Source organism: Mustela lutreola, chromosome 9 (genome assembly GCF_030435805.1).
Source record: "Mustela lutreola isolate mMusLut2 chromosome 9, mMusLut2.pri, whole genome shotgun sequence".
In the NCBI taxonomy this organism is placed as follows: Eukaryota; Metazoa; Chordata; class Mammalia; order Carnivora; family Mustelidae; genus Mustela; species Mustela lutreola.
In genome coordinates this window covers 22,164,986-22,190,834 of record NC_081298.1, presented here as the reverse complement: position 1 = coordinate 22,190,834, position 25,849 = coordinate 22,164,986, and the positions used below count along the sequence as shown (strand labels likewise).

The 25,849-nt window shown below is 48.4% G+C and overlaps 1 protein-coding gene and 2 long non-coding RNA genes across 10 annotated transcripts in view; 1 reads left to right on the top strand and 2 right to left on the bottom strand.

The window, feature by feature from the left end:
- LOC131807735 (uncharacterized) overlaps positions 1-554 on the bottom strand; it is an 84,605-nt gene extending 84,051 nt beyond the window's left edge. For 2 of the 3 annotated variants that reach the window (XR_009344587.1, XR_009344586.1), the window contains exon 1: positions 125-554. This is a non-coding gene — a long non-coding RNA (uncharacterized LOC131807735). The remainder of the gene's footprint in view (positions 1-124) is intronic. The other variant, XR_009344585.1, reaches the window with a different exon arrangement.
- TGIF2 (TGFB induced factor homeobox 2) lies at positions 544-14,294 on the top strand. 5 transcript variants are annotated; one of them, XM_059133312.1, is made up of 3 exons: positions 544-662; positions 4,349-4,573; positions 11,518-14,294. In XM_059133312.1, the coding sequence occupies exons 2-3, from the start codon at positions 4,382-4,384 to the stop codon at positions 12,037-12,039; spliced, it is 714 nt and encodes a 237-aa protein (XP_058989295.1). In that variant the 5' UTR covers positions 544-662; positions 4,349-4,381; the 3' UTR covers positions 12,040-14,294. The 5 variants fall into 5 exon arrangements, with proteins under 5 accessions (XP_058989295.1, XP_058989293.1, XP_058989291.1 ...); XM_059133310.1 differs by lacking the exon at positions 544-662 and adding an exon at positions 697-796; XM_059133308.1 differs by lacking the exon at positions 544-662 and adding an exon at positions 716-889.
- LOC131807736 (uncharacterized) lies at positions 6,564-25,771 on the bottom strand. 2 transcript variants are annotated; one of them, XR_009344588.1, is made up of 3 exons: positions 25,118-25,771; positions 9,194-9,342; positions 6,564-8,735 (listed from the first exon to the last, which is right to left on the bottom strand). It is a non-coding gene; the product is annotated as an uncharacterized LOC131807736 (long non-coding RNA). The 2 variants fall into 2 exon arrangements; XR_009344589.1 differs by lacking the exon at positions 25,118-25,771 and adding an exon at positions 17,874-18,580 and having other exon boundaries at positions 6,565-8,735.
- Between the last annotated feature and the right edge of the window lie 78 nt (positions 25,772-25,849).

Below are 25,849 nucleotides of genomic sequence, written 5' to 3'. Positions count from 1 at the left end.
AGCCCGGAGCCGGGAGGTAACGGCACCAACCCCACAAGCCAAGGACTGCAACACGGGATGGTACACGCCAGGGGCCCCGCTCCGCATCGCCGTGTGAGAAACACTCCTCAAGCGCCGTTTTTACCTCAGGCCGCCACTTGTGTCTAGACCCAGGAGCTGCGTGCTTTGGGGCTGTGTCCGAGGCAGCCTTCTACCCGAGTCTAGCGGCCGCTGAGGCGTCGCGCGCAGAGCCCGGTCCTCACCAGCTGGGGTAAACGCCCCGGCTCACTGGGCCTCAGTTTCCTCCCGGTGCGATGGGAGCCATCACACCGCCGGCGGGAGACGTGCTGGAGGCAGCGGTCTCACGAACGTCAGGCTTTGCATTACTTCTCCCCTCGGCAAACGGCCCCCACTCCCAGCCTGGAGCACACAGTAGGCGCTCCGGAAACGCTCCGCGAGAGGAGGAACGGGCCACTTCCTGCCCCCGAGCGGACTCTCCCGAAGCCGGGCTCCCACCGCTCCACTTCGGAGGCCATGTGGCATTCCTGCGGGTGGGGGTGGGCGCAGGAAGAAGGTGCCCGCCCGGCCCCGCCCCCTCCGGGCGCGGTGGGCGGGACGAAGCCCCCGGCTGCCGTCGGCCCGCCCCGCGGGGGGTGGGCGTAGCTCGCCGCGCTCCGCACAAAGTTTGTTTTCTCCCTCCGGGCGAGTGGGGGAGGGCGAGGAAAGCGCGGGGGGGTGGGGAGGAGAGGGGATCTGACGTCAGGCCGCGAGGTGCTTTCCAGCCGCGAGCTGTCAGGCCGAGTGTCAGGCCCGGCAGGTACGCGGCGCGCTCCCCCGGCGCCCCCCGCCCCCTGCCAAGACGCCCGGCGCCTAGCCAGGGGCCGCGTGGACGGAAAAGCCGCTCGGAAAAGTCAGTGCGGGGCGCAGGAGTGGGATAGAGTCGGGCGGGGGGCGCGCGGGACAACTTGGAAAGTTTCTTTTTCTCGGCCGGGCGGGGGAGGGGGGCGTCGTCCTGGCGCGTGCGATTGTGGGTGTGTAAGCTCTGGTGTTTGTGAGCCGCGACTGCTGGGGGGCGGGCGGGGGCCGGTGGGAGGGAATGTCGCACCGTCCCCCCCCCCCAAGTTGGAAGCTCTCTAGAGGCCCTTCTGGGGGGCCCAGCTCCGTACGATCCCAGCCCGTGAGAGGGCCGTCCCTGCCCCGGGCCGGGGTGAGCGCGCGGGGGTTGGGTTTGTTTGGTTTAAAAAGTGCACGTTGCTAACCGCCAGCAGCCTCTCCCCCCTCCGCCCCCCCCGCGGCGGCCGAGCCAAGGAGGGGGCCGCCGAGAGTGACAGCTGCGGGTGGGGGCAGCGGCAAGGGTCCGGGGCTGGGGGGCTGGGGAGCCCGCGCGAGTTCCCCTTTCCTTTGGAACAAAGGAAAGTCTGTCTCGGAGGCATCTGTCACTCCCAAGCGGGCCAAGGAAGCGGGGCGCGTGGGGCCGGCAACCCGAAGAAAGTTTGTGCGCGCCGGGACCCTCGGGCAGGCCGAGCGTGAGCCGAGCCTCCCGCGGGGGAAGCGCGCAGTTCTCTGGGGTAGGGGGCGGCCAACATGGAGTCTGGGCGCAGGGCTGGGGTGGGGGGGGCGGTGCGGAGGTGGGAGCCCAGCCCCCTCCCCTCCCCCTCCGGGCCGAGTTCGGAGCACAAAGCCGAGCGCGCAGGCTCGGCCAGCCCCGCGCCCCGAAGAGTCAGACAGCGCCAAGCGGCGGGGGAAGGGGGTGGGAACCAAACTTTTTCCTGCCCCGAGACAGACACGTGAGTTTTCTTTCTTGCAGAGCCCCCGCCCCACCCACTTTGCGGGCCGGCGGGGGAGCTGGGGCGCCGAGTCTAGCGCGGGGTAGGGGACTGAGGGGGTGCGGGCGCCCCCAGCGCAGGCCGATTCCCCGCCGCCCCGGGAGCCATGTGCTCCGATTCGGTCTGGGCCGCGGGGGAGACTGCGCGCTTTGTGTGAACTGCTGGGAATGCAGCGTGAGTGCGCGGCCCGGAGGAGTGTCCGGTCGAGCTGGGGGAGTTGTCAGAAAGTGCATTCGGGAGTGGCTGCAGGTTGGTGTCGTGGAGTGTATAGGAGGGTGCACTGGGTGTCCTGTCGTGAGGGTGCTGCCACGGGCCAGTTGGGGTAAGAATTGATCGCTGGTGTGATGACGTTTGGAGTTTCCTCAGTCTGAGAGATCGTGGGTGGGCGGGTCGGTTGGAGTTTGTGGGTAGGCATATAGCCAGGAATTGGGCTGGCTTCGTGGGTTGTTCGTGCTCGACGTGGGCTCTGTAAACTGTGTGTGTGTGTGCTGTGTTTGTCGGTGAAAACCTTGGTGGTTCCAGGAGCTAAGGGATGGGTTGGTGCCTGTTATCTGAGCACTGCTACAGAGTTGCCTGGTGGTGAGGGCGTGTGTGTCTGTCAGTCTGTCTGTGCGTCTGGGTGTGAGTGTGGGGTGTGTATGTGGGAAACCTCCCCCCATTGTAAGCTGGCTGGAGTGCAGGACAGGATGGTGGAGAGAGGTCTGTTGTTGGCTCAGGGGTCATCTTCACTGGCCACCCTAGGAACCCTGCAGACTGGGACTTGGTTGGTAGCCAGGGTGGAATTTATACAGATAACCCTGAGTAAACTTCTCATAGCTTGCCAGGACTGCATCCCTGAGCCCAAATCCCAAATGCCCTGGCCAGCTAAGCGCCAGAAACCTGACCTCAGAAAGCAGCCTGCTGTTGGTGTTCTCTGAGGAGTGGCACCTCTAACCAGTGCCTGTCTCACCTCCAGGTGGCCTGGCTGGGAGGGTAGACCCTTCCCTCGAAAGCCTGGCCGAGCCAGCCCAGATATCTGGGCTCAGGCCCAAGTCGAGGAAACAAAACCTGGGAGATGCCAGAGTCTGTTGGCCCAGTCTGCTGGGTAGCTGTTAAAAGGCTGAGGAGGGAGGAGCCTTGAGATTCTGGCATTAGCTTGCCCTGGAACTTTCGGTTTTAAAATGTAAATCTCTTTTGCATGTGTGAACCAGAAGTTAGTCAGGGGGATGAGTAACTGAGTTGGGTTGTCTAAGGAAACCCCTTCCCACATTTGACAGGTGAAGAGGGGGCTCAAGCCCAGAGAGGAGAGAGCACACTTGCCAACGTCACACAGCCAAGGGGAGAGAACCAGAGTCCAGCCTTGCTCATTTATCTGGATTTTTGAGGAATTGATTCATGGACCCAGCCAGGGGCTAGATGACAAAAGAGAATGTCTCAGACAACCAATAGGGATGACTCAACACTCTGCAGGGCACAGTAGGTGCAGTAAATGTGAAACACCCATTGCTGTAGGACCGTGGTGATTAATAGTCTTTCCAGACCTGGGCAGCAAAATGCTAGAGTTTGGGGAGGCTGGCGAGGGTTGGTTGTTGTTGGCAAAGGTCGGTCCAAACCTTGCTTCCACACCCTATCCTGGAGGTGACTTTTTTTTTCATAACAGCTTTATGGAGATGTAACTCACATATCCTACCACTTACCCATTTAAAGCAAACAAATGAGTGGTTTTAGTATACTCACAACTATGTAACCACCACCACCACCACAGTCAATTTTAGAACATTTTTATCACTTCAGAAAGAAACTCCATACCCTTTAGCTGTCCTTCTTCTAGTCTCCTCCCCCAGCCTATTCTAAATCAGTTATTAAAACGGACTCATGTATTTTTCATGACTTGTTTCTCTCACTTAGCATATTTTCAAGGTTCATCCACACAGTAGCATGGATCAGGACTTAGTTCCTTTACATGGCCAAATAATATTCCACCATATGGATGGACTACATTTCGTTTTTCCATTCCTCCACTGATGGACACTTGGGTTCTTTCCACCTTCTGGCTATTATGAATAATGTCGCTATAAACGTTTGTGTTCAAGGTTTTGTGTGAAGGCAGGTTTTCATTTCTCTTTGGTAGATGTCTAGGAGTGAAATTACTGGGTCACATGGTAACTGTTTAAATTAGGTGGTGGTCTCTCTCGGTCTTGATTTTCTGATCTATAAAATAACGATGATAGTAGTATCTGTCTTAAAAGGACTTCACTGAGATAGTGTGAAGTGCTCAGTACAGCGCATGGAAAACAGACCTCAGGGGTAGCTAAAATTCTTTGTAGTCTGGTACTGCTTCTTAAAGAGCTGCCACTTATCTCAGTAGTCCTCTACTGAGTGCATGAAATCAAGGCATCTCAGACTCATCCCTTCTAGGTTGCCCAGGCAAAGGTATGGCCTGAGACTTTGATTTACTATTCCTCCATTTCGGTGTCCCAGGCTGTAATGTGTTTGGAGACAGGGAAAGGATAAAAGGCAATGCGTGGTAATAATGTCCCCATCCCCTCTGTCACTTGTTCCAGGCTTGCCCAAGGTCCACCTAGCCCCTAAACACCATGTCAGACAGTGATCTGGGTGAGGACGAAGGCCTCCTCTCCCTGGCAGGCAAGAGGAAGCGCAGAGGGAACCTGCCCAAAGAATCGGTGAAGATCCTCCGGGACTGGCTGTACTTGCACCGCTACAACGCCTACCCCTCAGAGCAGGAGAAGCTGAGCCTTTCTGGACAGACCAACCTGTCAGTGCTGCAGGTAAGGAGCAGGTAGCAGGAGACCTGGGTTCTAGTTCTGTCTAAGTCCTGTCGCTGATACACTGTGTGGCCACATGACAACACCCACTCTGCCTCAAGGGAAGACCATGACATGAGGTGACAGCAGCTAGATCTGGGGGAGTTCTGAAGAGGCAAGGCACCACTATGAATGTCTTGGTGTCATTAACAGAGGAGGCTCTGGGGAAGGTGAGAAGACGCTGAGTGTTTGGAATTCAGCCCCTGGCCCCAGAGCAGGGTTTAGTAACTTGGTTGCAGAAGGGCAGCTAGTGGTCTGCAGTGTAGTTAAAAAAATGAATTGGGATCATGGCCAAGAAAAGGGCAGAATTCAGAGGTTCTGGGTTCAAAACCCAGTTCTGCCACACAGGAGCAAGGGACCACATCTTGATTTCTCCATCTGTAAAGTGGGGGTTCGAATCCTCCCTTGCTTGACTGAATTGTTGTAAGGAGCAGATTCAGAACTGGATGTGAAAGTGCTTTGGGGCCACCTGGCTGGCTCAGTCAGTGGAGCAGGTGACTCTTGACCTTGGGGTTGTGAATGCGCATCCTATATTGGGTGTAGAGATTACTTAAAAATAAAATCTTTTAAAAAAAAAGAAAGAAAAGATGGGGCACCGGGGTGGCTTGGTTGAGCATCTGACTCTTGATTTCAGCTCAGGTCTTGATCTCAGGATCCTGGGATCGAGCCCCACATTAGGCTCCAAGCTCAGCATGGAGTCTGCTTGCCCCTCTCCCTCCTCTGTCCCATGCCCACACCCCCACTCCTCACACACTCTCTAAAAATAAATATTAAAAAAAGAAAGAAAGTGCTTTGTAAACCATCCACATGAGCATACCTGAAGATCTCTTGTCTGCTTTTCGTCAGAGCGCAAGGTATCATCTCCTTTGAACTGCCAACTGCTGACCTTTTTGTTCTGTGTTCATGGTGCTGAGGTAGACACCCTAGACTATCACCGACTTGCCTCCAGTTTGGCTCTCATCTACCTGGGCGACACAGCAGGCCCCCAGTCTAGCAAAGGCCCATCCCCTGCCCCATGAGCCCCCAGTGCTCCTTTCATGAGCCGGCTAAGCCTCTACCCCAAGGCCTCCTGTTCCACCTCTGTCTTTTCCTAGCCTTTAATAGATTCCTTACTTGAATCTGTGGTGCTAACTCTCCTTCCTTCCCTTACCCCCCAACCCTTGGAACCTCCCTTGTCTCCCCAGTTCCCATCCCTTCTCCATGATGCCTCGTGCTGAGTATTCAGCCTTCGGAACTCCTGTCACCTGACTTTGTACTTGCTGGGCAGTGGTTAATGGGAGTCTGTCTATGAGAAAGGCTCTAGGGTTACAGAACCTGACTCAGATCCCATCTTCTCCACAAGAAAAAGCCTGGATGTTGGCCAGGTCCACTGCCTCTCCCTGAGCCTCATGTTCCTCATCTGAGAAAAGGAGATGATTGTGGTACTTGGCATAGCATATAAGGAAGAGGGATGGAGAAGAAAGATGCAAGGCTCACGGCGAGTGAGCACAGAGTGGGTGTTTCTGCTCTTGTCATCCTTATCTCCTAGATCCCAGGTCTTGGACTGACCTCAGGTATCTGACAGTGCCTTGCATCTCACAGTGTACCAAGCACTCCCAACCAGAGCTGAGGTCCCAGAGAGGAACCAGACACATTCCCATCCTCAAGGTGTCTAGTCTGGGATGGGAAAGCAGGGAGGACCTAGCCGTTAGTGTTTGTAGAAAGTGTGGCTGGGACAGAAGGCAGCAGAGACCCAAGCAGTGTTTCTAAGCCAGCCTGGGGTGTCAGCAGGCCTCCCAGAGGAGGCGGACTTGAACTCACAGGATGTAGAACAACACAGGCCAAAGGCTTGAGCCTGAAAACCAGGATCACCTCGATAGGCTCTTTGCTGGTCTTCTGCCTCCAGCCTTTTTCCCTCAGTCCGTTCTCTCTCTTTTTTTTTTTTTTTTTTTTTTTAAGTGGGCTTTATTAAGCAATTCATGAATTGGACAGCATCCCATCTAACTCCGCTCCCTCAGTCCATTCTTCTGAACACAAAAGTACAAATCTGATTGTGTCACACACACCATGGACCCCACTGTCCTCTGCAGAGAATCCAAACTCAGGAGCTTACCAGCTTCATCTCCATTCTTCCTGTCCCCAGGACCTGTGAACCTTCAGCCCTCTGTTCCTCTGGGCCTTCTCCCTAGGCTTCTTCGTGACTTTTCTGAACTTGGCTCACTCCATGTAAGCATTTCCTCATGAGAGCATTCTTGGACTAAGTCTGAGGCCACTACTCTTGTGTTCCTGGTGCACCTCCTACCTGTGCTGCCACACTGTATTGAAATTGCTTTTGGTCAGGGACACCATTTCTTACTGAGTTATGTGCCAGTTTCTCTAATTTATTTTTCACAGACCCACCTCCCTGCAACATGTTGACTTGATACATTTTTATTATTATGTCACTTTAGCTATCATGTCACTTAAGCATGTATAAAAACTGGGTTTAAAAAAAAAAAAAAAAACTTTCTTGCTTTTGCTCTTATAAATTGTAAAATAACCAGTTTCCCAATGTAACTGTGAAACCAATGAAAAACTTAATGTAAAATGGTGCATGGGGATGATGCTTTGCTGACTCGGCTGTGATATGTAGTATGACAAAGGCACGGACTCTGGACTTGAGCAAGTCTGGGATTGCCGGAGGCCACTGTGCTCCTACTCAAGATCAGAATGGAAATGTGAAGCTAAAACATTCTTCCGAGAACTAGTGGATTCCTAGGATGATATATCCCTTATTCCACATTAGAGAAATGTTGGGCTGAGGAAGGACCAGCTGAATTCTGGTGTGCCCTTGTTCTGGTGTTGGCCACCCTGCTCTAGAGTCCTGCTGAGAGTTAAGGAGCAGTGGGGACCATGTGGCCCTGGGGGGAAACTCTACCATGAATCCCACAGGGCCTCCACCCTTCTACCTCTGCTTGGCGGTCTTACAGGCACCTCAGATTTCTTGATGGGTAATGGATAACTTCTCCAGACTGGCTCGCTCTTTTTCTAAGGGGTGCCCCTTCATTTCCCTTCCTTAGCTCATTTGATCAGTCACCAATTCCTATGCATTCACCCCTTAAGTATTTCTGAAGTGTGGGTTTCCTTCCCTGGTCCAACCTATCATTGTCTTACCACTAGCTATTCCACTACTAAAAGTCCTTCAGTGACTCCTGCCCACCTAACGACAGTATCACCTGCCCCTATCTGCATAGCTGGCCTCACCCCTGCCTCCCCAAGTACTCATGCCACAGGAATTAGTACCCCAGACCAATACCCCAGACTGCTTCATTCCCACTCCTAACTAGGGAGACCCTCAGCCCTCAGAGGAACTGTGTGCTCCCACGGTACCATAACTGGGTCAGCACTTGGACAATGGACTGCATAGCTGCTTTTTAGAACAGGAGGCTTACTTATCACTGTATCACTATATCCCAAGTTTAGCTCTATGCCTGGTATCTGGTAGGTACTCAGTAAACAATTATTGAATTGATAGAAAATGAGGAAGTGTGGGGCAATGTCAACAGGCAGGACCTCAAAAGTAAAGAAGTATAGCTTCTCACTCTGGAAAAATTGGCCCAGGTCCCTGGAGACATTGCTTTTTCTTGTGTTTAATTTTTTAATTTTCACTGTTTATTAAGAACATTTGCAAATATCCACAAAAGAGAATATTATAATGCACTCCTAGAACCAGTCACCTGGCTTCAGCATGCTTCAGCATTTTGCCAAGCTTGTTTTCTCTCTCCCTGGGGACAGTTCTTTTGATTGTCTCCTCTAACTGGCCCAAGAGCAATCTCATTAGCAAGTCAATGAGTCATTTAACTAACTGGTTTGCTGGTACTTGCCTGGGGCTAGGCAGTTGGGAGGGTTAGACCAAAAAAAAAAGTCATTTGTGAAGGGTTTTCACAGGTCCCTGTGACACCCTCTGAGCCCACTTTATTGCTGTGGTTTCTGACTGTTCTGAGGGGCTGGCTGCCTGTTGGGGAGGGAAGGGAAGCGTGGCAGGGAGGGTTCGGGCCCCATTCTTTCACTCATACTGATTGGGGGTGTGCTCGGTGCCAGGCCCAGTGCTGTGTGCTGGAAAACACAGTGGTAGAACAGGCACTATCTCTGCCCCCTGGGTAGCCTCCTGTAGGGAAGAAAGACAATATTTAATGGACTAAGAATTCAGTGTAATTAATTGCCAGTGTGGTGTCAGCTGAGCTCCCCCTTCTTTTCAAGGCCATTAGAACTCCATTCAAATGGAGTTACCTGAGAGGCTTTTGCAAAGCGGGAGAGGGGCTAAGAGTCAGCAGAGGGGATGGGAGTGAGTGGGTTAAACCACTGGTTCCTAAGTCTGGGCAGCAGAACTAAGGGAATTTTGTTTAAAAACATGCATTCCTGACTCCGCCCCCACCCCACCCCACTCCCACTGGACCTGTAGAGCAGATGAGATCTTGTTGTTTATGTTTTTGTTTTAATTTTTTTATTTGTAAATAATCACACCCAACACTGGTTTTGAACCCACAACTCTGAGATCAAGTGTTGCACGCTCCACCGACTGAGCCAGCCAAGCGCCCCCAAGAGATAGCTATTTTTTAAACTCACCTTCAAGGTGATTATAGTACATACAGCCAGCTGCTTTTGAGAGCACCCTGGTATGGGTGGTCATAACACAAGTGGGGGTCCAGTGATATTTGGGAAAGGTCCTTCCATGCCTTCACTTCTCTCCCTTCTTTTGCTTCTGTCTCCGGCAGCTGAAAAGACAATAGAATGAAAGCACCAGTGTCGCCTTCTTCAAAGGCCCTCCTCTGAGCCTCGTGGCCTTCATCAGCTTCCTGGTGCCCTCCCACTCCCGTTTGCCGCAGGGATTCCTCCCACATTCTTTATCGCAGCCGCTGATACAAAGTACCGGCAGGCCAGCCACCAGTCGCATAGGGCCGGTTTGTGGTAGAGATAGGCTTTGAGGCCCCCAGCCTGGGTTGTACCATATCAATCACAGAATTCACCTTGGGACCTTGAGTGGGGGCAAATCACATGCTTTTTCCCTGACTTGGGCATGGGTCTGCAGCTGGAAGGGGCTACAGAAGTTCCTGCTGGCCTGTTATCACAGTCCAGCCCTGCCGGTGCACGCAGGCCTGCCCTTACCCGGCCCCCCTCAGCTGCGCATTTCTAGCGGATGAGAAGACAAAACAGACAGCAGGCTGCCAAGTTTCTGTGGACCAGGCTGAGCATGTGGGAGAGTGGTTTCTGCTCTTCCCAGAATTCTAAGCCAAAATGGGAGGTGCTGCTAGGGGCTAGGTGCCCACACAGCTGCTAATAAAGGCCTAAGTTCCCCTCCCCAAGCCTACTTTCTTAACAGAAATCCTCATCCCTACTTCACTTGAACCAGGTCATGGTGACCTGACACCTTCCCCTGCGCGCAGAGCGACCAGGAGCAGGCGCAGTGCTCTGTGGTGGCCCGGGGAGCTGCTGAGGCAGCGGCTGGACGCAGGAGGGGAAGCATCCCAAGGAGCAGAAAAGGCTTCAGTCTGTTCTCTTCACCTGGCAGTAGGGGTTGCCTGGAAGTGGTGACCTTGAGCAAGTTACCGAGCTCTGATCAGGGCCTCTGTTTCTTCCCCAGTTCAAATAAAGTGGTCATCGCAGTACCTAACTCATAAGTTGGAGACTAAGTAATTAGATGGAAATGTTCAGAACAGCACCTGGTATGTTTTGTGTTCAACAGGTGTTTGCTTTCAGGATTATGGTCATGATTATTCGGTCGTCAGTTCCACCTGTTTGCTAAGACACAGCAAAGCACAGGCCCTAAAGCCTGGAACCTGGGTTTGGATCCCAGCTCTAGACTTGGAGCCTGTGTGACTGACTCTGGGCATGTTCTTTCATCTTTTATGAGTTCAGTTCCCTCCTTAGTACTTAGAGGACACTGCTGACTACCTTCCAGCTTGTACAGATGAAACATAATGCAGGTGAGGCGGCGGGCATGGTACTTAGTATCAGAGGTGCTCAATTCCTTTCCTTTACCTCACCCAGCTGTTCAGCCCTACCTCTCTCTGGGGCTCCCCTGCAGCCTTAGCCAGCATTCAGCTCAGCCTGTGTCTGCTGATGCCTGCTGGTGTGTGTGTGTGGTGCGTGTGCTTATACTGGGAAGACCCTGGAGATGAAGAGGAATAAATGAGAACCCCTGGAATGGAGAGGAAGAGAAGCCACTAGAAGGCTCTGGCTCTTCCCTGAACAGGAGCTTTTGTACCTGCTGAGTAAGGAGCCAGGACAACTCCAGGCACCAGCCCCTGCCCTAGGTGGCTGTCCCTTTGGCTAGGTAGAGACAGACTCCATAGGAAAATGGCGGCCAGGAGCTTGCCCTGGAAATGGGCCAGGAGAGGTGATAAGCAGGGGTAGAAACTGAGCCTTAAGGAGAGCTGAGCCTTGATCCATTCACCAAACCGTAGAGAAACGTGAGCCATTGCTGCAGTCCACACAGTTCCCAATATCCCGCCACACAGGTGAGGGGGAGAGGGTTCTGATCTCTTGCCCTGTGCAGCAGCTGGTACATGCTCTGTATCTGTCAATAAACAGGGAAAAAAGAGACAGGGCCGGAAGAGGGAGCTACGGTGTGCAAGGTGTATAGGTCAGCAGGCCACTGTTGAGGCCCTTCAGTGGTGTGCCATGGTGTCCTGGCCTGCTGCTGTCAGTTCTGCCCCGAATCCACAAGGACTAGATTGGGTCTTCCCATTGTTGTCCCTACCACTGGTTGTAATTTTATATTCACTTGTAGGATTTCTTTTTTAACTCTCTCTTCCCAACGTGAACTTGTCTGAAGGCTGTTTGCTGTTGTCTGTGTTGTTTGCTGCCGTGTTTCTGGGGCCAGGAACGTAGGTGCTTCATAGCTGGTTTTGACCGAGTGAACTGATCACGGCCTCTTCTGTGCATTCCAGATATGTAACTGGTTCATCAATGCCCGGCGGCGCCTTCTCCCAGACATGCTCCGGAAGGACGGCAAAGACCCCAATCAATTCACCATCTCCCGCCGCGGGGGTAAGGCCTCAGATGTGGCCCTGCCCCGAGGCAGCAGCCCCTCAGTGCTGGCTGTGTCTGTACCAACCCCCACCAATGTGCTCTCCTTGTCCGTGTGCTCCGTGCCACTCCACTCAGGCCAGGGGGAAAAGCCAGCAGCCCCCTTCCCACCAGGGGAGCTGGAGCCCCCGAAGCCCCTGGTGACCCCTGGCAGCACACTCACTCTACTGACCAGAGCTGAAGCCGGAAGCCCCACAGGTGGACTCTTCAACACGCCACCGCCCACACCCCCAGAGCAGGACAAGGAGGACTTCAGTAGCTTCCAGCTGCTGGTGGAGGTGGCGCTACAGAGGGCTGCTGAGATGGAGCTTCAGAAGCAGCAGGACCCATCGCCCCCCTTACTGCACACTCCGATCCCCTTAGTCTCTGAAAACCCCAAGTAGGCATCTGCCAAAAGGGGTGCTCGACGCTCGAGCCAGCTGTCCTGGGTTTCCATTTGGGCTCCCTTTCATACAGAGGGTTTTCTTGGATCACTGCCAAACATCGGGATCATCTCCTCTGTCCAGAGGTCTTCAGCAGGAAGATGCCAGCTGGTGTCACTGCACCGTGACGGGGACCTCTCTGCTAACTGCCGTTTCTCCAGGCCTCCTCAGTGATGAGATTGAGATCGGAGACAGGCATGGTGCTGCTGCTGCTTCTCCAGAGAATCCCCAGGACACCTCTGTCCCAGCCTGCTTTCCTGGCTGGGCACAGGAAACCCGCCACATTCAGACCTACGCCCTGGAGCTGGGCCTCTCTGTGTTAAGCGAAGTGTGGACAGTCCAAGTTCATAAGTGTGAACAAAAGAGAAGAGGAACCCAGCAGATGTAACAGAACTGACTCCAGTTGAATGTTTAGGTTTTCACTAAACTTTATTTTTCCTTTTTTGCTGGGGTTTGCATTAATGGGAGTAGTTAGCCCAGGTGTGGGAGTCCATGTGTGTTGCCTGAGGGAGTCTGACGAACTGGGAATTAGGCACCACTGCAACTGGTGAGTGTTTTACAAGGAAAGAGTATCTTTATTTTGGGGACCAGCTAAATCTCTGCAAAATTCCAAATGGTTGTTTTATTGTTGGTTTGACTTACCAAAAAAAAAAAAAATGGACACACACACACACACAAACCCCTTTTTGAGCTCTGGCTTTTCTGCGTCAGGCACAAAGCCTTTAAGAATAAAGAAAGGGTCCAATACAGAATCTGACCAAACCTTCTAAGCGCAGAGCAGAGAAGGATGATAAAACCGGACAGGTGGTTATTGGTTTGGTTTGTTCGTTTTTCTGTTTTGTTTTGTTTTTTAAATTTTTGTTTTTACTATGTTTTGGGGGGCAGGGGAAGTAAGCTAGACCAAGGCAGTGGGTTTTTTGGTTTTGTTTTGTTTTTTCTCCTTAATATTTTCCCCTCTTTATCCTTGAAAGTTTGGCCAACCAGCCTGAGTTTTGAATTCCTTTAAGAACTTGGGATTAGTGCGGCCAAAACAGAAAAAGCTGCCAGTAGCTCCTACTTGGAGAGAAGTGAGCCACCTACTGGTCAGGAAGCCCTTGTAGCTGACTCCGATGGGCCTTTATTCCCATGACAGTGGCAAGAACCTATTCCTGGAAGCAGCAGGGAAGGTGCCCCCAGCTGCTGAGAAGCTGCCTTCTCTGGAGGCTGGGGCTGGAAATCGGTTAGGAAGCCTGTCCACTGTGTCTTTGTATTGCACCTTTCTCTAAATTGGAGTTGCAGAGCCCTCTGCTCTGAACTTCACAGTGAACTAGATCACGGTCTTATTCTTCTCCCTCCTCTCCATTTTTTTATTTTGCTGTCTCTCTGCTAAAGAGTTTGACAGCAATACACCCCATCTTTATATATCTTAAGAAACACTAATTCTAGGTTACTATTAGCCAAAATATTTTTGTTCTGAATAATGTTGTTACTGGGCCAAAAGACAGGTCAGGAGCCCTCAGCCTCTAGTTTCCTGAAGTTGCCCAGTCAGGCAGGCACAGGGGGAGATTCCTGGGGGTTGACTTACTTGGGTGGGCCTGGCCAGGAGAAAAGCAGCAACGTGTGTTCTGTCCTTTCTGGGATGATGTCTGAAGGCTTCAGGGAGGCTACCTGACTTCTCAGTGGCTTGGCCTACCCACTGCTGTGGGAATGGGGATTAGTTACTTAAGGAGAGGGAGCTTTGCTCTCTGATGGGCAAGTTTCCTAGGCTCTCTCTTTTGCTACCCCAGCCTGTTCTTGCATGTCCCAGGGGGATCAGGGATCCTCGCCCTCCTGAGGCCCAGCTGGGGAAGAAAGAATAGCAGCTTCAAGACAGCTGAAGCTGCTGTTTGCCCAGCCTGTTCCACCCCACCCATGTCTGAGCCCAGGTCTGGTAGCACTGTTGGAAGACGCTTATAGCAAGAGCCCCTGGCAGTGTATCGGGCTGGGGTGGGACTTTTCCTTCCCACAGTGCACTGAGCAGTAGAGATGGTGAGGGGTGAGGAGCCATGCTGCTGAATTCTGGTTGGCATTTCCCCCTTGTGCGAGATGGGGAGGCTGGAGGTGGGGCAGCCTCTGCTTGGTTGGGTTGTGAGAGAAACCTGGAGAAGCACAGTTATCCCGTTGAATTATTTGAGCAAAAAACTACTGTAAATAACTTTTGTTTTTGTCTTTCGTCAAATAAAGTTGTTTTTGGGTTTTGTTTTGTTTTGCTTTTTAAAGCAGAAACAGATTGACCCACAGTGACCCTGGGCCCCGTCCAGGGGTGGGGCAGGTGCTGAGTTTTTACAGGGCCTAATCGTTCCCCGCCTCTAGCAGCCACCTGTCAGTGTCGGGCGCCCTGCATCCTTATTCTTTGGCCTCAACCCTGGTCCATAATTCACCATAGTGGGCAGGGGGCATATGCCTCCCTAGCTGCACCAGTCTTCCCTGGATAAACACTCAAGCTTTGGGGTTGCTGAGTGGTGAGGAAACTTAGGGAGCTAGCAACCTTATCCTCCCCCTCAACCAGTGAGGAAAGCGTAGGACTGCAGTATGACGCCAGCACAGAAGAGATGGATACTTTAGTCATGTCTGAAACTGGCACCACCTCTAGACTTCCATGTTACGGAAGCCAGTAAATCCCCCCCCCCCTTTTTTTTTAAAGATTTTATTTATTTGACAGAGATCACAAGTAGGCAGAGAGGCAGGTAGAGAAAGAGGAGGAACAGGCTCCCCGCTGAGCAGAGAGCCCGATATGGGGCTCAATTCCAGGACCCTGAGATCATGACCTGAGCCAAAAGCAGAGGCTTAACCCACTGAGCCACCCAGACACCCCTAAATTTCCCTTTTTTTGCTTAAGGTAGCTAGCTGTGAGTTTCATTTACTTCATAATGAAGCAACTATACATTTCACTGCAGCCCAAACAGTGCAAAGTCAAGGCCTGCAGCAGTAAACACCCTTGCTTTGTGCCTGGGCCTATCCAGTGTTACTACTTTAATTTTTGTATACACACAAAAGAAGGCAGATGCCCTTCTCATAAGTAAAGAAACTGAGGGTTTGTTAAATTAATTGGCCTGAACTGTACAGCTAGTATTAAATGGAGCTAGGATATGAATTTAAGTCCGTCTTACTTGAAGGTCACCCTGACATCTGCCTGGACCTTATTTGAACTAGTGATGGGCAGTTCACTGACTACTGACATTTAACCAATATGGTTTTTGGGCTAAACACTAGAAATTTCTAATACTGAACCAAATCAGCTTATGACAACAGACCTAGATGGAGGATGTCCAATCTCCCACAAGTCATTCTCCTTTAGAAATTTGGAGTCAGTGCTTCCCTATTCAAGTTTCCCAGATTAATTAATTATGTATTAATTATATATTATAATATAATATTAATATTACCCTAAAGGGGGAAATCTTTTGGATGGTCTGACTGCCTTAGAAGAAATGGCTTCCTACAGATATTTTTCAGAGAACTGAAACCAAAAGCATCTTCTGTGACAAGCTTCAAACTGATGAACCCCTGAGTAAGCAAGCCTTTAGATAATGATTATTTAATTTATTTATTTATTTTAAAAGATTATTTAATTATTTATTTGACAGAGAAATCACAAGTGGGCAGAGAGAGTGAGGAGCAGGGAAGCAGACTTTATGCTGAGCAGAGAGCCCGATGTGGGGCTCGATCCCAGGACCCTGAGATCATGACCTGAGCTGAAGGCAGAGGCTTAACCCACTGAGCCACCCAGGTGTCCCAGAAAATAGCATTTAAATGCATTTCTGGAGGCACCTGACTGGCTCAGTCAGTAGAGCATGCGACTCTTGATCTTGGGGTTGTGAGTCTGAGCCCCACATGGGGTGCAAAGATTACTTAAAAATACAAAATCTTAAAAATAAAATAAAACCGTCTACGGCTGGACTCAACTCTGGATTTAAAAAGTACACTGCGGGGTGCCTGGCTGGCTCAGCCAATGGAGTATGCAACTCTTGATCTCAGGGTCAAGAGCTCTAGCCCCATGTTGGGGGTAGAGATTACTAAAAAAATAATAACAACAGTTAAAAAAAAGAAATAAAAACTACACTCTAGTTTAGAAACTGCTAATGGGAAAAACTCCCAGAGGGGAGGGGCTCAGCCTGTCTTGGTGTGCTGTAAGCTTGGTATGTTAGCCACTGCAGCTACAGAGAAGGAACTCGGGAATGTGGAAATAATAATTACCAATGCTCTCAATGTTACTGGTTTCCAAAGCACTTCTCTATAATCTAGGCTTGCGTTCAGATTCTGGCTCTGTCACCTAATGAGCTGTCATGATTCCAGACAAGTCAATTTGCCACTCCAAACTACAGTGTCCTCATCAATAAAATAGGCATAGTAATATTCACCTCTTAGGAGGATGAAATAGGATATTACATGTTACTGTTATTATATATTGTTATTACCTGGCCTCTCAGTAGAGGGCTGAGAGTAAAATGGAATTATGACAATAACTTGCCCCATACCACACAGCTGTTAAGAGGCAGAACTGGAAGCAATTACCCAGAGAAGTAGTTCTCAAGCTTTAATATGTATCAGAATCATCAGGAGAGCTTCCAAAAATCCAAATTCCCAGACCTCACCCCCAGAGTCCAGGAGTCTGCACCCTTCACTTACACCACAGAAGATTCTCACGCTAGTGCTCAAAGGACCTGATCAGGACACTGACTTATCCCAAGGAAGGTTTGAGGTTAAGACAACACCTTATCTTTCAAAGTTTTAAGATGAGAGGAAGAAGGGTACCACCAAGTAGTTTACTCCCTGCCAAACCATTTGACTTCCCCTCCACTCCCAGGAGTCTATGGTGGCCTGAAGGTCAAGTGTAGCCTTCCTAAGAATGTCATTTTAATTACATAAATAATCCACATTTACTGCAGAAAATTTTAAAGATAAAGGAGAGGAGTTCAATATAGTGGTTAAGAGCCCAGTCAACTTTTGGAGGAAAACATGTAAAACATTTAGCAAAGCTGGCACCTAGTAAGAACCCCATTAAGTACTAGTAAAACATTTATCATAGCAAAAAGAGGACCTGGATACAAACTCGAACCTCTACTTCACAACCAGTGCGCTTTCCATGGCTTGTGGATTTTTTCCCACAGGACTCTTGATTTCTGTGACTCCATCTGTGTCTGTCTAGGGCCCTCAGTCTTACCTCTCTGAGCACACTTTCCCCTCCAAACTCTCCTACAAGCAGCTGGCAGTGGCATAGGGGCATTCAGCTGAGAGGACATACTCGGCCCCAAGCCTGAGATCATGTGTTTAACTGGTGCTTAGAAAGTTCCAACCCCACAAAGGCAAAATCTGTCCTACTTCCAAATCTCTCTCCCACTTCCAGTTCTGACTCTTCATCAAGTTCTTTTCCATCTTAGACCACCCAACATGTTTATTTTAACCAGATGGATGCACTGGGATTCAGCCAGACTCCCTACTTCCTAAGATAAGGAGAGCCTTGGGTGAAAGCACAAAGGGATCTAGTCTGGGCCCCATAAATACCCTCTAGGCAAGAGTTCTCCATGCTAGCTCCCAGCTTGGCTTTATCTGCTCCTAGAAAGCTAAGAGGAGGAACACAGATCAGATTTCGGATGCCTACTGAACCTCTAACTTGCTGTGTGACACTGAGCTGGGCTAGATCTAAGGACTCTCTAAATATAACTTTCTGTGACACCCCACCCCCATATAATCACAAATTTAATGAGTCTCAGTTAAGATAAGAGCTTCACAATATAATACGACATATAAAACTTTTCTTGCAAAAATAAAGTTACCTGTTTACAGATGATATGATCACATATGTAGAAAATCCTTTGGATTCCACCAAAAGGAAAAAAAAAAGGATAAATGAATTCAGCAAAGTTGCAGAATACAAAATCACACAAAAATCAGTTGTGTTTCTATACACAAACAATGAACAAGCCAAGAAGGAAATTTTTTTTAAATTTCAATTTAGAATAGCATCACAAAGAATAAAGTAGTTAAGAATTAACAAAAGAAATGATAAAACATTGCTGAATGAAATTAAGGAAGATAAAAATAAATGGAAAAGTATCTTGTATTCATGGACTGGAAGACTTACCTATAGATATAGATCTTCACTGCAATCTCTACCAAATCCTACTTATTTTTTTTTCTTAGTAAGTTCCACACCCAACTTGGGGCTTGAACTACAATCCCAAGATCAAGAGTAGCATGCATGTTCTACCAACAGAAGCAGCCTGGCACCCCTCCACTTCTTTTTTTTTTTTTTTTACAGAAATAGAACAACTGGGGCGCCTAGATGGCTCAGTGGGTGAAGCCTCTGCCTTCGGCTCAGGTTGTGGTCTCAGGGTCCTGGGATCAAGCCCTGAATCAGGCTCTCTGCTCAGCAGGGAGCCTGCTTCCCCCTCTCTCTCTGCCTACTTGTGATCTCTCTCTGTCAAATAAATAAATAAAATCTTAAAAAAAAAAAAAGAACAAAGTTGGAAGACTCACCCCTGATTTCAAAACTTACTACAAAGCCAAAGTAATCCAAACCATGTGATATAGGCACAAAGACAGAAAAAAAAAAAAAGGGCAAAGGAATAGGATTTGACAGCCTTGCAATAAACCCTCACATATGTGGGCAAATAATTTTCAACAAAGGCGCTAAGGCCATTCAATGCAGAAAGGACTGTCTTTTTAACAAATGGTGTTGGGAAAACTCGATATCCACATGTAAAAGAACAAGTTAGACCCTTAACTAACACCATATAAAAAAATTAACTCAGTGGGACACCTATCTGACTCAGTCAGTGGAGCATGTGACTCTTGATCTTGTGGTCATAACTTCATAGAGTATACATTAAACAACAACAACAAAAAATTAACTCAAAATGGATCAAACACTTAAATATAAGTGCTAAACTAAACTCTTATAAGAAATCAGGGGAGGGGCGCCTAGGTGGCTCAGTGGGTTAAGCCTCTGCCTTTGGCTCAGGGTCCTGGGACTGAGCCCCTCACTGGGCTCTCTGCTCGGCGGGGAGCCTGCTTCCTCCTCTCTCTCTGCCTGCCTCTCTGCCTACTTGTGATCTCTGTCAAATAAATAAATAAAAAATCTTAAAAAAAAAAAAAAAAGAAAGAAAGAAAGAAAAGAAATCAGGGGAGAAGCTTGTTGACGTTAATTTGGCAATTTTTTAAGGTTTTTTTTTTTTTTTTCTGTTGTTATTTTGTTTTTTAAAGTAATCTCTACACCCAGTGGGGGCTTGAACTCACAACCATGAAACCAAGAGTCATGCTCTGGGGCACCTAGGTGGCAAAGCCAGCTTAGTGTCTGACTCTTGGTTTTGGCTCAGGTCCTCATCTCAGGGTTGTGAGTCCGAGCCCCATGTTGGGCTCTTACTCAGTGCAGAGGAGTCTGCTTAAGACTCTCTTCCTCTGCACTCCTCTCTTCTCTAAAATAAATAAATAAATCTTTTTTTTTTTTTTTTTTTAAGAGTCACATGCTCTTCCAACTGAGCCAGCTAGGCACCCTGGTAGTGATTTCTTGCATATGATACCAAAAGCACAGGCAAAAACAAAAAATTAGACAAACTACACTTCATGAAAATTAAAAAATTTTTAAAAATTGTTAAGTAATCTCTACTTATTAAAGGGGCATGAACTCATGAGACTGAGATCAAGAGTCACGTGCTCTACCAACTGAGCCATCAGGGCATCCCCCAAATTAAAAATTTTTGTGTCCCAAAGGATACTACTATCAACAGAGTAAAAGGGTAACCCACAAAACAAGAGAAAATATTTTCAAATTACATAAACAATAAAGGATTAATATCCAGAATATGTATAGAACTCCTAGAACTCAACAACAACAAAAAACAAATGACAAGACTCAAAAAAATGGGCAAGGGTCTGGAACAGACATTTCTTCAAAGATAACCAAATGACCAACAAGCACATGAAAAGATGCTCAACCTCACCAATCATTAGGAAAATGCAAGTAAAAATCACAATGAGATACCACTTCGCACCCATTAGGTTGGTGATTATCGAGGGGCACCAAGGTGGCTCAGTGGGTTAAGCATCTGCCTTTGGTTCAAGTCATGATCTCAGCAGACAACCTGCTTCTTCCTCTCTCTCTGCCTGCCGCTCTACTTGTGCTTTCGCTGTCAAATAAATACATAAAATCTTTAAAAATAAATTTTAAAATTTTATAAAGTCTTTTAAAGGGGCACCTGGGTGGCTCAGTTGTTAAGCATCTGTCTTCAGCTCAGGTCATGATCCCGGGGTCCTGGGATAGAGCCCTCCATCGGGCTCCCTGCTCTGCAGAAGCCTGCTTCTCTCTCTCTCCCACTCCCCCTGCTTGTGTTGCCTCTCTGGCTTTCTTTCTCTCTGTCAAATAAATAAAATCTTTAGAAAATCTTTTTTAAAAATTAAATAATGAAATGGAGTTGGGAGGCCAGTAGAAGGAGCTCTCACACCCTGTAAGTCCTCATCAACTGCAGGCCCCAACAGAAAGACATACCTTGCACTCCCAGAAGGAAGAAGACTATTTTTCACCACCCTGACAAAAGGAAGAAAGATCTTCTCCTTGCCCAGCAACATCCCAGTCAATGAAATACCTTTACAACTGTTACAGCCAATGAAAACCCACAGACTTCAAACTCCTAGATTAATCCAACTTGGATTTTTTGTTTATAAAAGCCCCTCCCCACTCCCTTTCTTCTATAAAAGCAAGTTTCTCTTCTTTGTTCTCCAGATTTGCCTACCATTTTGTTGTAGTTTGGGTGTCCCAAATAGCAATACTCTGCTATTCCCAAGTAAACTAATTTTTGCTGGGAAAATAGGTGAGGGTTTTTTTTTTTTTTTAAGATTTTAATTATTTATTTTATAGAGAGAGATCCCAAGTAGGCAGAGAGGCAGGCAGAGAGATGGGGAAGGAGGCTCCCTACTGAGCAGAGAGCCCAACGCCCTGCTCAATCCCAGGAACCTGGGATCATGACCTGAGCTGAGCTGAAGGCAGAGGTTCAATCCACTGAGCCACCCAGGTGCCCTCCCTCCTTTTTTTTGATGTTCCAGGACCCTGAGATCATGACCTAAGCCAAAGGCAGAGGCTTAACCCACTGAGCCACCCGGGTGCCCCAGTGAGTTTTATTTTTAAGGCTAACAATACATACAATGAACACCTAACGAACATTTAGCGAAATTATTATTCAGCCTCAAAAAGGAAGGAAATTCTGACACTGGCTATACCAGGGATGAATCCTGCAGACAGTATGCTAACTGAAATAAGTAAATCAGAAAGGACTAACACAGTGTGATTCCACTCTTAATGAGGTACTTAGGCAAATTTGGGACAGAAAGTAGAATGGCAGTTGTTGGGGGCAGGGACAAAGAGAGATTGGGAAGTTACTAGATTGAGGGCACAAAACTCAATTTTGTAAGATGAAAGAGTTCTGAAAATGGGGACGCCTGGGTGGCTCAGTTGGTTAAGCAGCTGCCTTCGGCTCAGGTCATGATCCCAGCGTCCTGGGATCGAGTCCCACATCGGGCTCCTTGCTCCGCAGGGAGCCTGCTTCTCCCTCTGACTCTGCCTTCCACTCTGTCTGCCTGTGCTCGCTCTCGCTCGCTCTCTCTCTGACAAATAAATAAATAAAATCTTTAAAAAAAAAAAAAAAAAAAAAAAAAAAAAAAAAAAAAAAAAAAAAAGAGTTCTGAAAATGGATGGCTCAGTGGGTTAAAGCCTCTGCCTTCGGCTCAGGTTATGATCCCAGGGTCCTGTCCCAGCATCAGGCTCCCTGCTCAGCAGGGAGTCTGCTTCCTCCCCTTCCCCCGCCTGCCTTTCTGCCTTGTGATCTCTGTCCGTCAAATAAATAAAACCTTAAAAAAAAAAAAAAAAAAAAGCATGGTGGGAGCATCTACACAACAGAGTACATGTACTTCCCTGTACCACCAAACTGTACATTTAAAAATGGTAAAATTTTGGGACGCCTGGGTGGCTCAGTTGGTTGAGCAGCTGCCTTCGGCTCAGGTCATGATCCCAGCGTCCTGGGATCGAGTCCCACATCGGGCTCCTTGCTCGGCGGGGAGCCTGCTTCTCCCTCTGCCTCTGCCTGCCATTCTGTCTGCCTGTGCTTGCTCTCTGCCCCCCTCTCTCTCTGATAAATAAATAAAATCTTAAAAAAAAGAAATGGTAAAATTTTTTATGTATACTCTACAGCAAGTAAAAAAAGATTTAAGTTTAAAAAAGAATTTAGGAAAAAAAAAAAATTAGGGGCACCTGGATGGCTCAGTTGGTTAAGCATCTGCCTTCAGCTCAGGTCATGATACCAGAACCCTGGGATCAAGCCCCACATTGTGCTCCCGGCTCAGCAGGGGGTCTGCTTCTCCCTCTCTCCTGCTCATGTGCTCTCTCTCTGTCGCTCACTTTCTTTTTTTTTTTTTAAGATTTTATTTATTTATTTGACAGACAGAGAACACAAGTAGACAGAGGCAGGCAGATAGAGAGGAAGGGAAGCAGGCCCCCTGCTGAGCAGAGAGCCCGATGTGGGACTCCATCCCAGGACCCTGAGATCATGACCTGAGCCGAAGGCAGCGGCTTAACCCACTGAGCCACCCAGGCGCCCCTCTTGCTCACTTTCTTTCAAATAAATAAAACCTTTTTAAAATAAGTAAGTAAGTAAATAAATAATAATAAAGAATTTTCCTTTTTTATTCCAATTGTCTCCATCGTCACTGCCCCCGCCAGTATCTCCTGAGTGACTTTAACAGTCTTTAAACTAGTCTCCCACTCTGATCCTATCCTCCGAATAGCAGCCAAGGTGATCTTGCTAAGAGGCAAACCTGAAAAGTGAAATGTCGCTGTTCAAATCCTTTCTGTGGCTTCCTCTACTGTTGGGACAAAAATAAATTCTTCATGGCCATGACCAAAAAGACAAGGGGGTGGGGAGGTCCAGCCTCACATCTATGGATCTGGAGAAAGTGAACCCTTGTGCACTACTGGCGGGAATGTAAATTGGTGCTGCCACTATGGAAAACAAAATGGAAGACCCTCAAAACATTAAAAATAGAAACACTCTATGATCCAGCAATTCCATTTCTGGGAATATATAACACTAAGAAATAAGGAAATAAAAACACTAACTCGAAAAGATATCTGCATGTTCATAGCAGCATTATTTACAATGACCAAAGCATGGAAACAACCTAAGTGTCCACCAACAAATGAATGAATAAAGAAGTTGGGGTATGCACACCATGGAATATTATTCAGTCACAAAAAATTAGGAATCCTACCATTTGTGTATGTATAGACCTTGGAGGTTTACGCTGAGTAAAAATAAGTCAGATGGAAAAAGACAAATACTTTACAATCTCACATGTGGAATCTTAAAAAACAGACTCAGAAAAAGAGATCAGACTTGTGGTTACCAGAGGTGGGTGGTGGAGGGAGGAGGAAATGGAGGAAGGTGGTTAAAAGATACAAACTTCCAGGTGAGATAAATAAATAGTAAGGATGTAAGGTACAACATGAGGACGACAGCTAACAATGCTGTACTGATACACTGGAAAATTGTTAAAAGAATAAATCCTAAGACTTCTCATCACAACATCTTTTTTCTTCTTCTCTTTTCTTTGTATCTATATGAAAAGACGGAATTAGTTGAACCCCCAATTAGCTGAACCATATCATTTCACAATATATGTAAATCAAACCATCAAGAGGTAGGCCTGAAACTTATATACGGTGATATATGTCAATTCTTTTTGTTTTTTCTTTTTTATTTATTTGTTTGACAGAGAGAGATCACAAGTGGGCAGAGAAGCAGGCAGAGAGAGTGGGGGAAGCAGGCTCCCCACTGAGCAGAGAGCCTGATGAGATCATGACCTGAGCTGAAGGCAGAGGCTTTAACCCACTGAGCCACCCAGGCACCCCGTCAATTATTTTTCAATGCAACTGGAAAAGACAAAAATTCTTCAGCATGCCCCTCCCACTCCTTCCCAACTAAGGCCTTTATTCCCCACCAGTAGCTGACATGGTTTCACCTCCTGGAATGCTCTTTTCTATTCCCCTCCCGCATCCCCTTAACTCCTACTTTTCCTTTAGAGCTCTATCTTTCCTAATCCTCCACAGCAAACTCCCCATTACAAACTTTTACTACCAGGCCCAGCAGACTGAAAACTTACCTATTCTGTCTTGGATCTTGGGCTAGGTATTCTTCCAACATTCTATGAAAGAATGAATGATCAGTTTGTCTCCGTCACTGCATGCCCCCCAGATAATCTGTAAAAAAGGTTTTATACCAATGGTACACTTCCAAACTGGAGTGAGCTGGTTAGGCTTTACCACAGTTTTGTATATGGGAGAGAACAAGGTTCAGAAAAAAGGCAGGGCTGCCAAAAACAAGATCCATGTGAAGGCTGAGGGACTACAAGGTAAGAATTCATGTCAGGTGTATGTCCCTCCAATCAGGTCCAGACAGAGTAATGTCTGTTGCTGTGTATATCACCTTTGAGGTCCTGCTTCACTCAATCTATTGCAAGAGGATATTGGAATTGAGTTGTGGTTGGAAACACCAACAGTGGAAGAAGCTCCCTAGATGATTCTGTTGCTCAGCTAGGGGGAGAACTACAGGTCAATGTTGACAGGTATACAAAGGATATTCTGACCTCACTGATACCCTTTAAGACTAAAAGCTTAGGGTCACCTGAGTGGCTCAGTTGGTTGGGTGACTGCTTTTGGCTCAAGTCATGATCCTGGGGTCCTGGAATCAAGCCCCACATCAGGCTCCCTGCTCAGCAGTAGAGTCTGCTTCTCCCACTCCCCCTGCTCATGCTCTCTCTCTCGCTCACTCTCTCTTTCAAATAAATAAATAAAATATTTTTTAAAAAGATGACGACTTAAAAGTTTAAGGTTAGGAGTACAGATTTTGGAGTCAGACAGACCCAGATACTTGTTGAGTGATTCCAGACAAATTAGTTTGCCCACCACACAGAAGTACCTTGGTCTCAACTTAATTCACAGTACAATGCACAGGGCACCACCTGGAGGGCTTACCAAAATGCTGATTATGGGCCGCACTCCCAACAATTTCTGATTTGGTGGTTCTGGGATGGGATCTGAGAATCTTCAGTCAAGTTCCTACGTGATGTGGCTGCCGGTGGTCCAGACACACACGTTGTGAACCACTGTCCTAGCACATGCTGAGGACACAGTAGCTGTATACTCAGATATTCTGAGAGCTAATGAAGTCCTTTCTCCATTCCCCCGACCCCGCCCCCTGCCCCCGGAGTTCTCAGCTGGTTCCAACTTGCCATGTAGCCTTAGAAAATCTTTTCCGCTTTTTGGGTCTCGGGTCTCACATTTGCCAAAAAAGGGTGCTGGGCCAAGATGAGACACGAAATTAATACAGGAAACAGTTTACATCTGGAAGAGGGTCCTACGGAATTAGGGGAGAAAACGAGCAAGGACTAACTCCTGAAGGGGATGCTTGGGACTTCCGGGGAGCCAGTGTTGGGTTCCAAAAGACGCGGAAAAACAGGGCAGCGTTCTGCCCCGCTGCTGCAGGGGACAAACCGTGGAGGGCTGGGCGACGCTCAAGTCTAACTTCGACTCTCTATCCAGATGCCGTTCTCCAGTCGCCACAGCTCCTCCCCGCGCTCGCGTCACCATCCCCAATTAGATTGTCCCTTCCCTCTCACCATACCGTGCGCCTGGCGGAAGCTTTGCGTCACTTCCGTCACGCGTAGAGCGCTTGCGCAGAGGTGACGGCTGCACGGCTGTCGATTG

Excerpts from the sequence above, each read along its gene's own strand:
- TGIF2 (XM_059133312.1), top strand. The coding sequence starts at position 4,382 with ATGTCAGACAGTGATCTGGGTGAGGACGAAGGCCTCCTCTCCCTGGCA. Across the intron at positions 4,574-11,517 it reads CCAACCTGTCAGTGCTGCAG|ATATGTAACTGGTTCATCAA; the intron begins GTAAGGAGCAGG and ends TGTGCATTCCAG.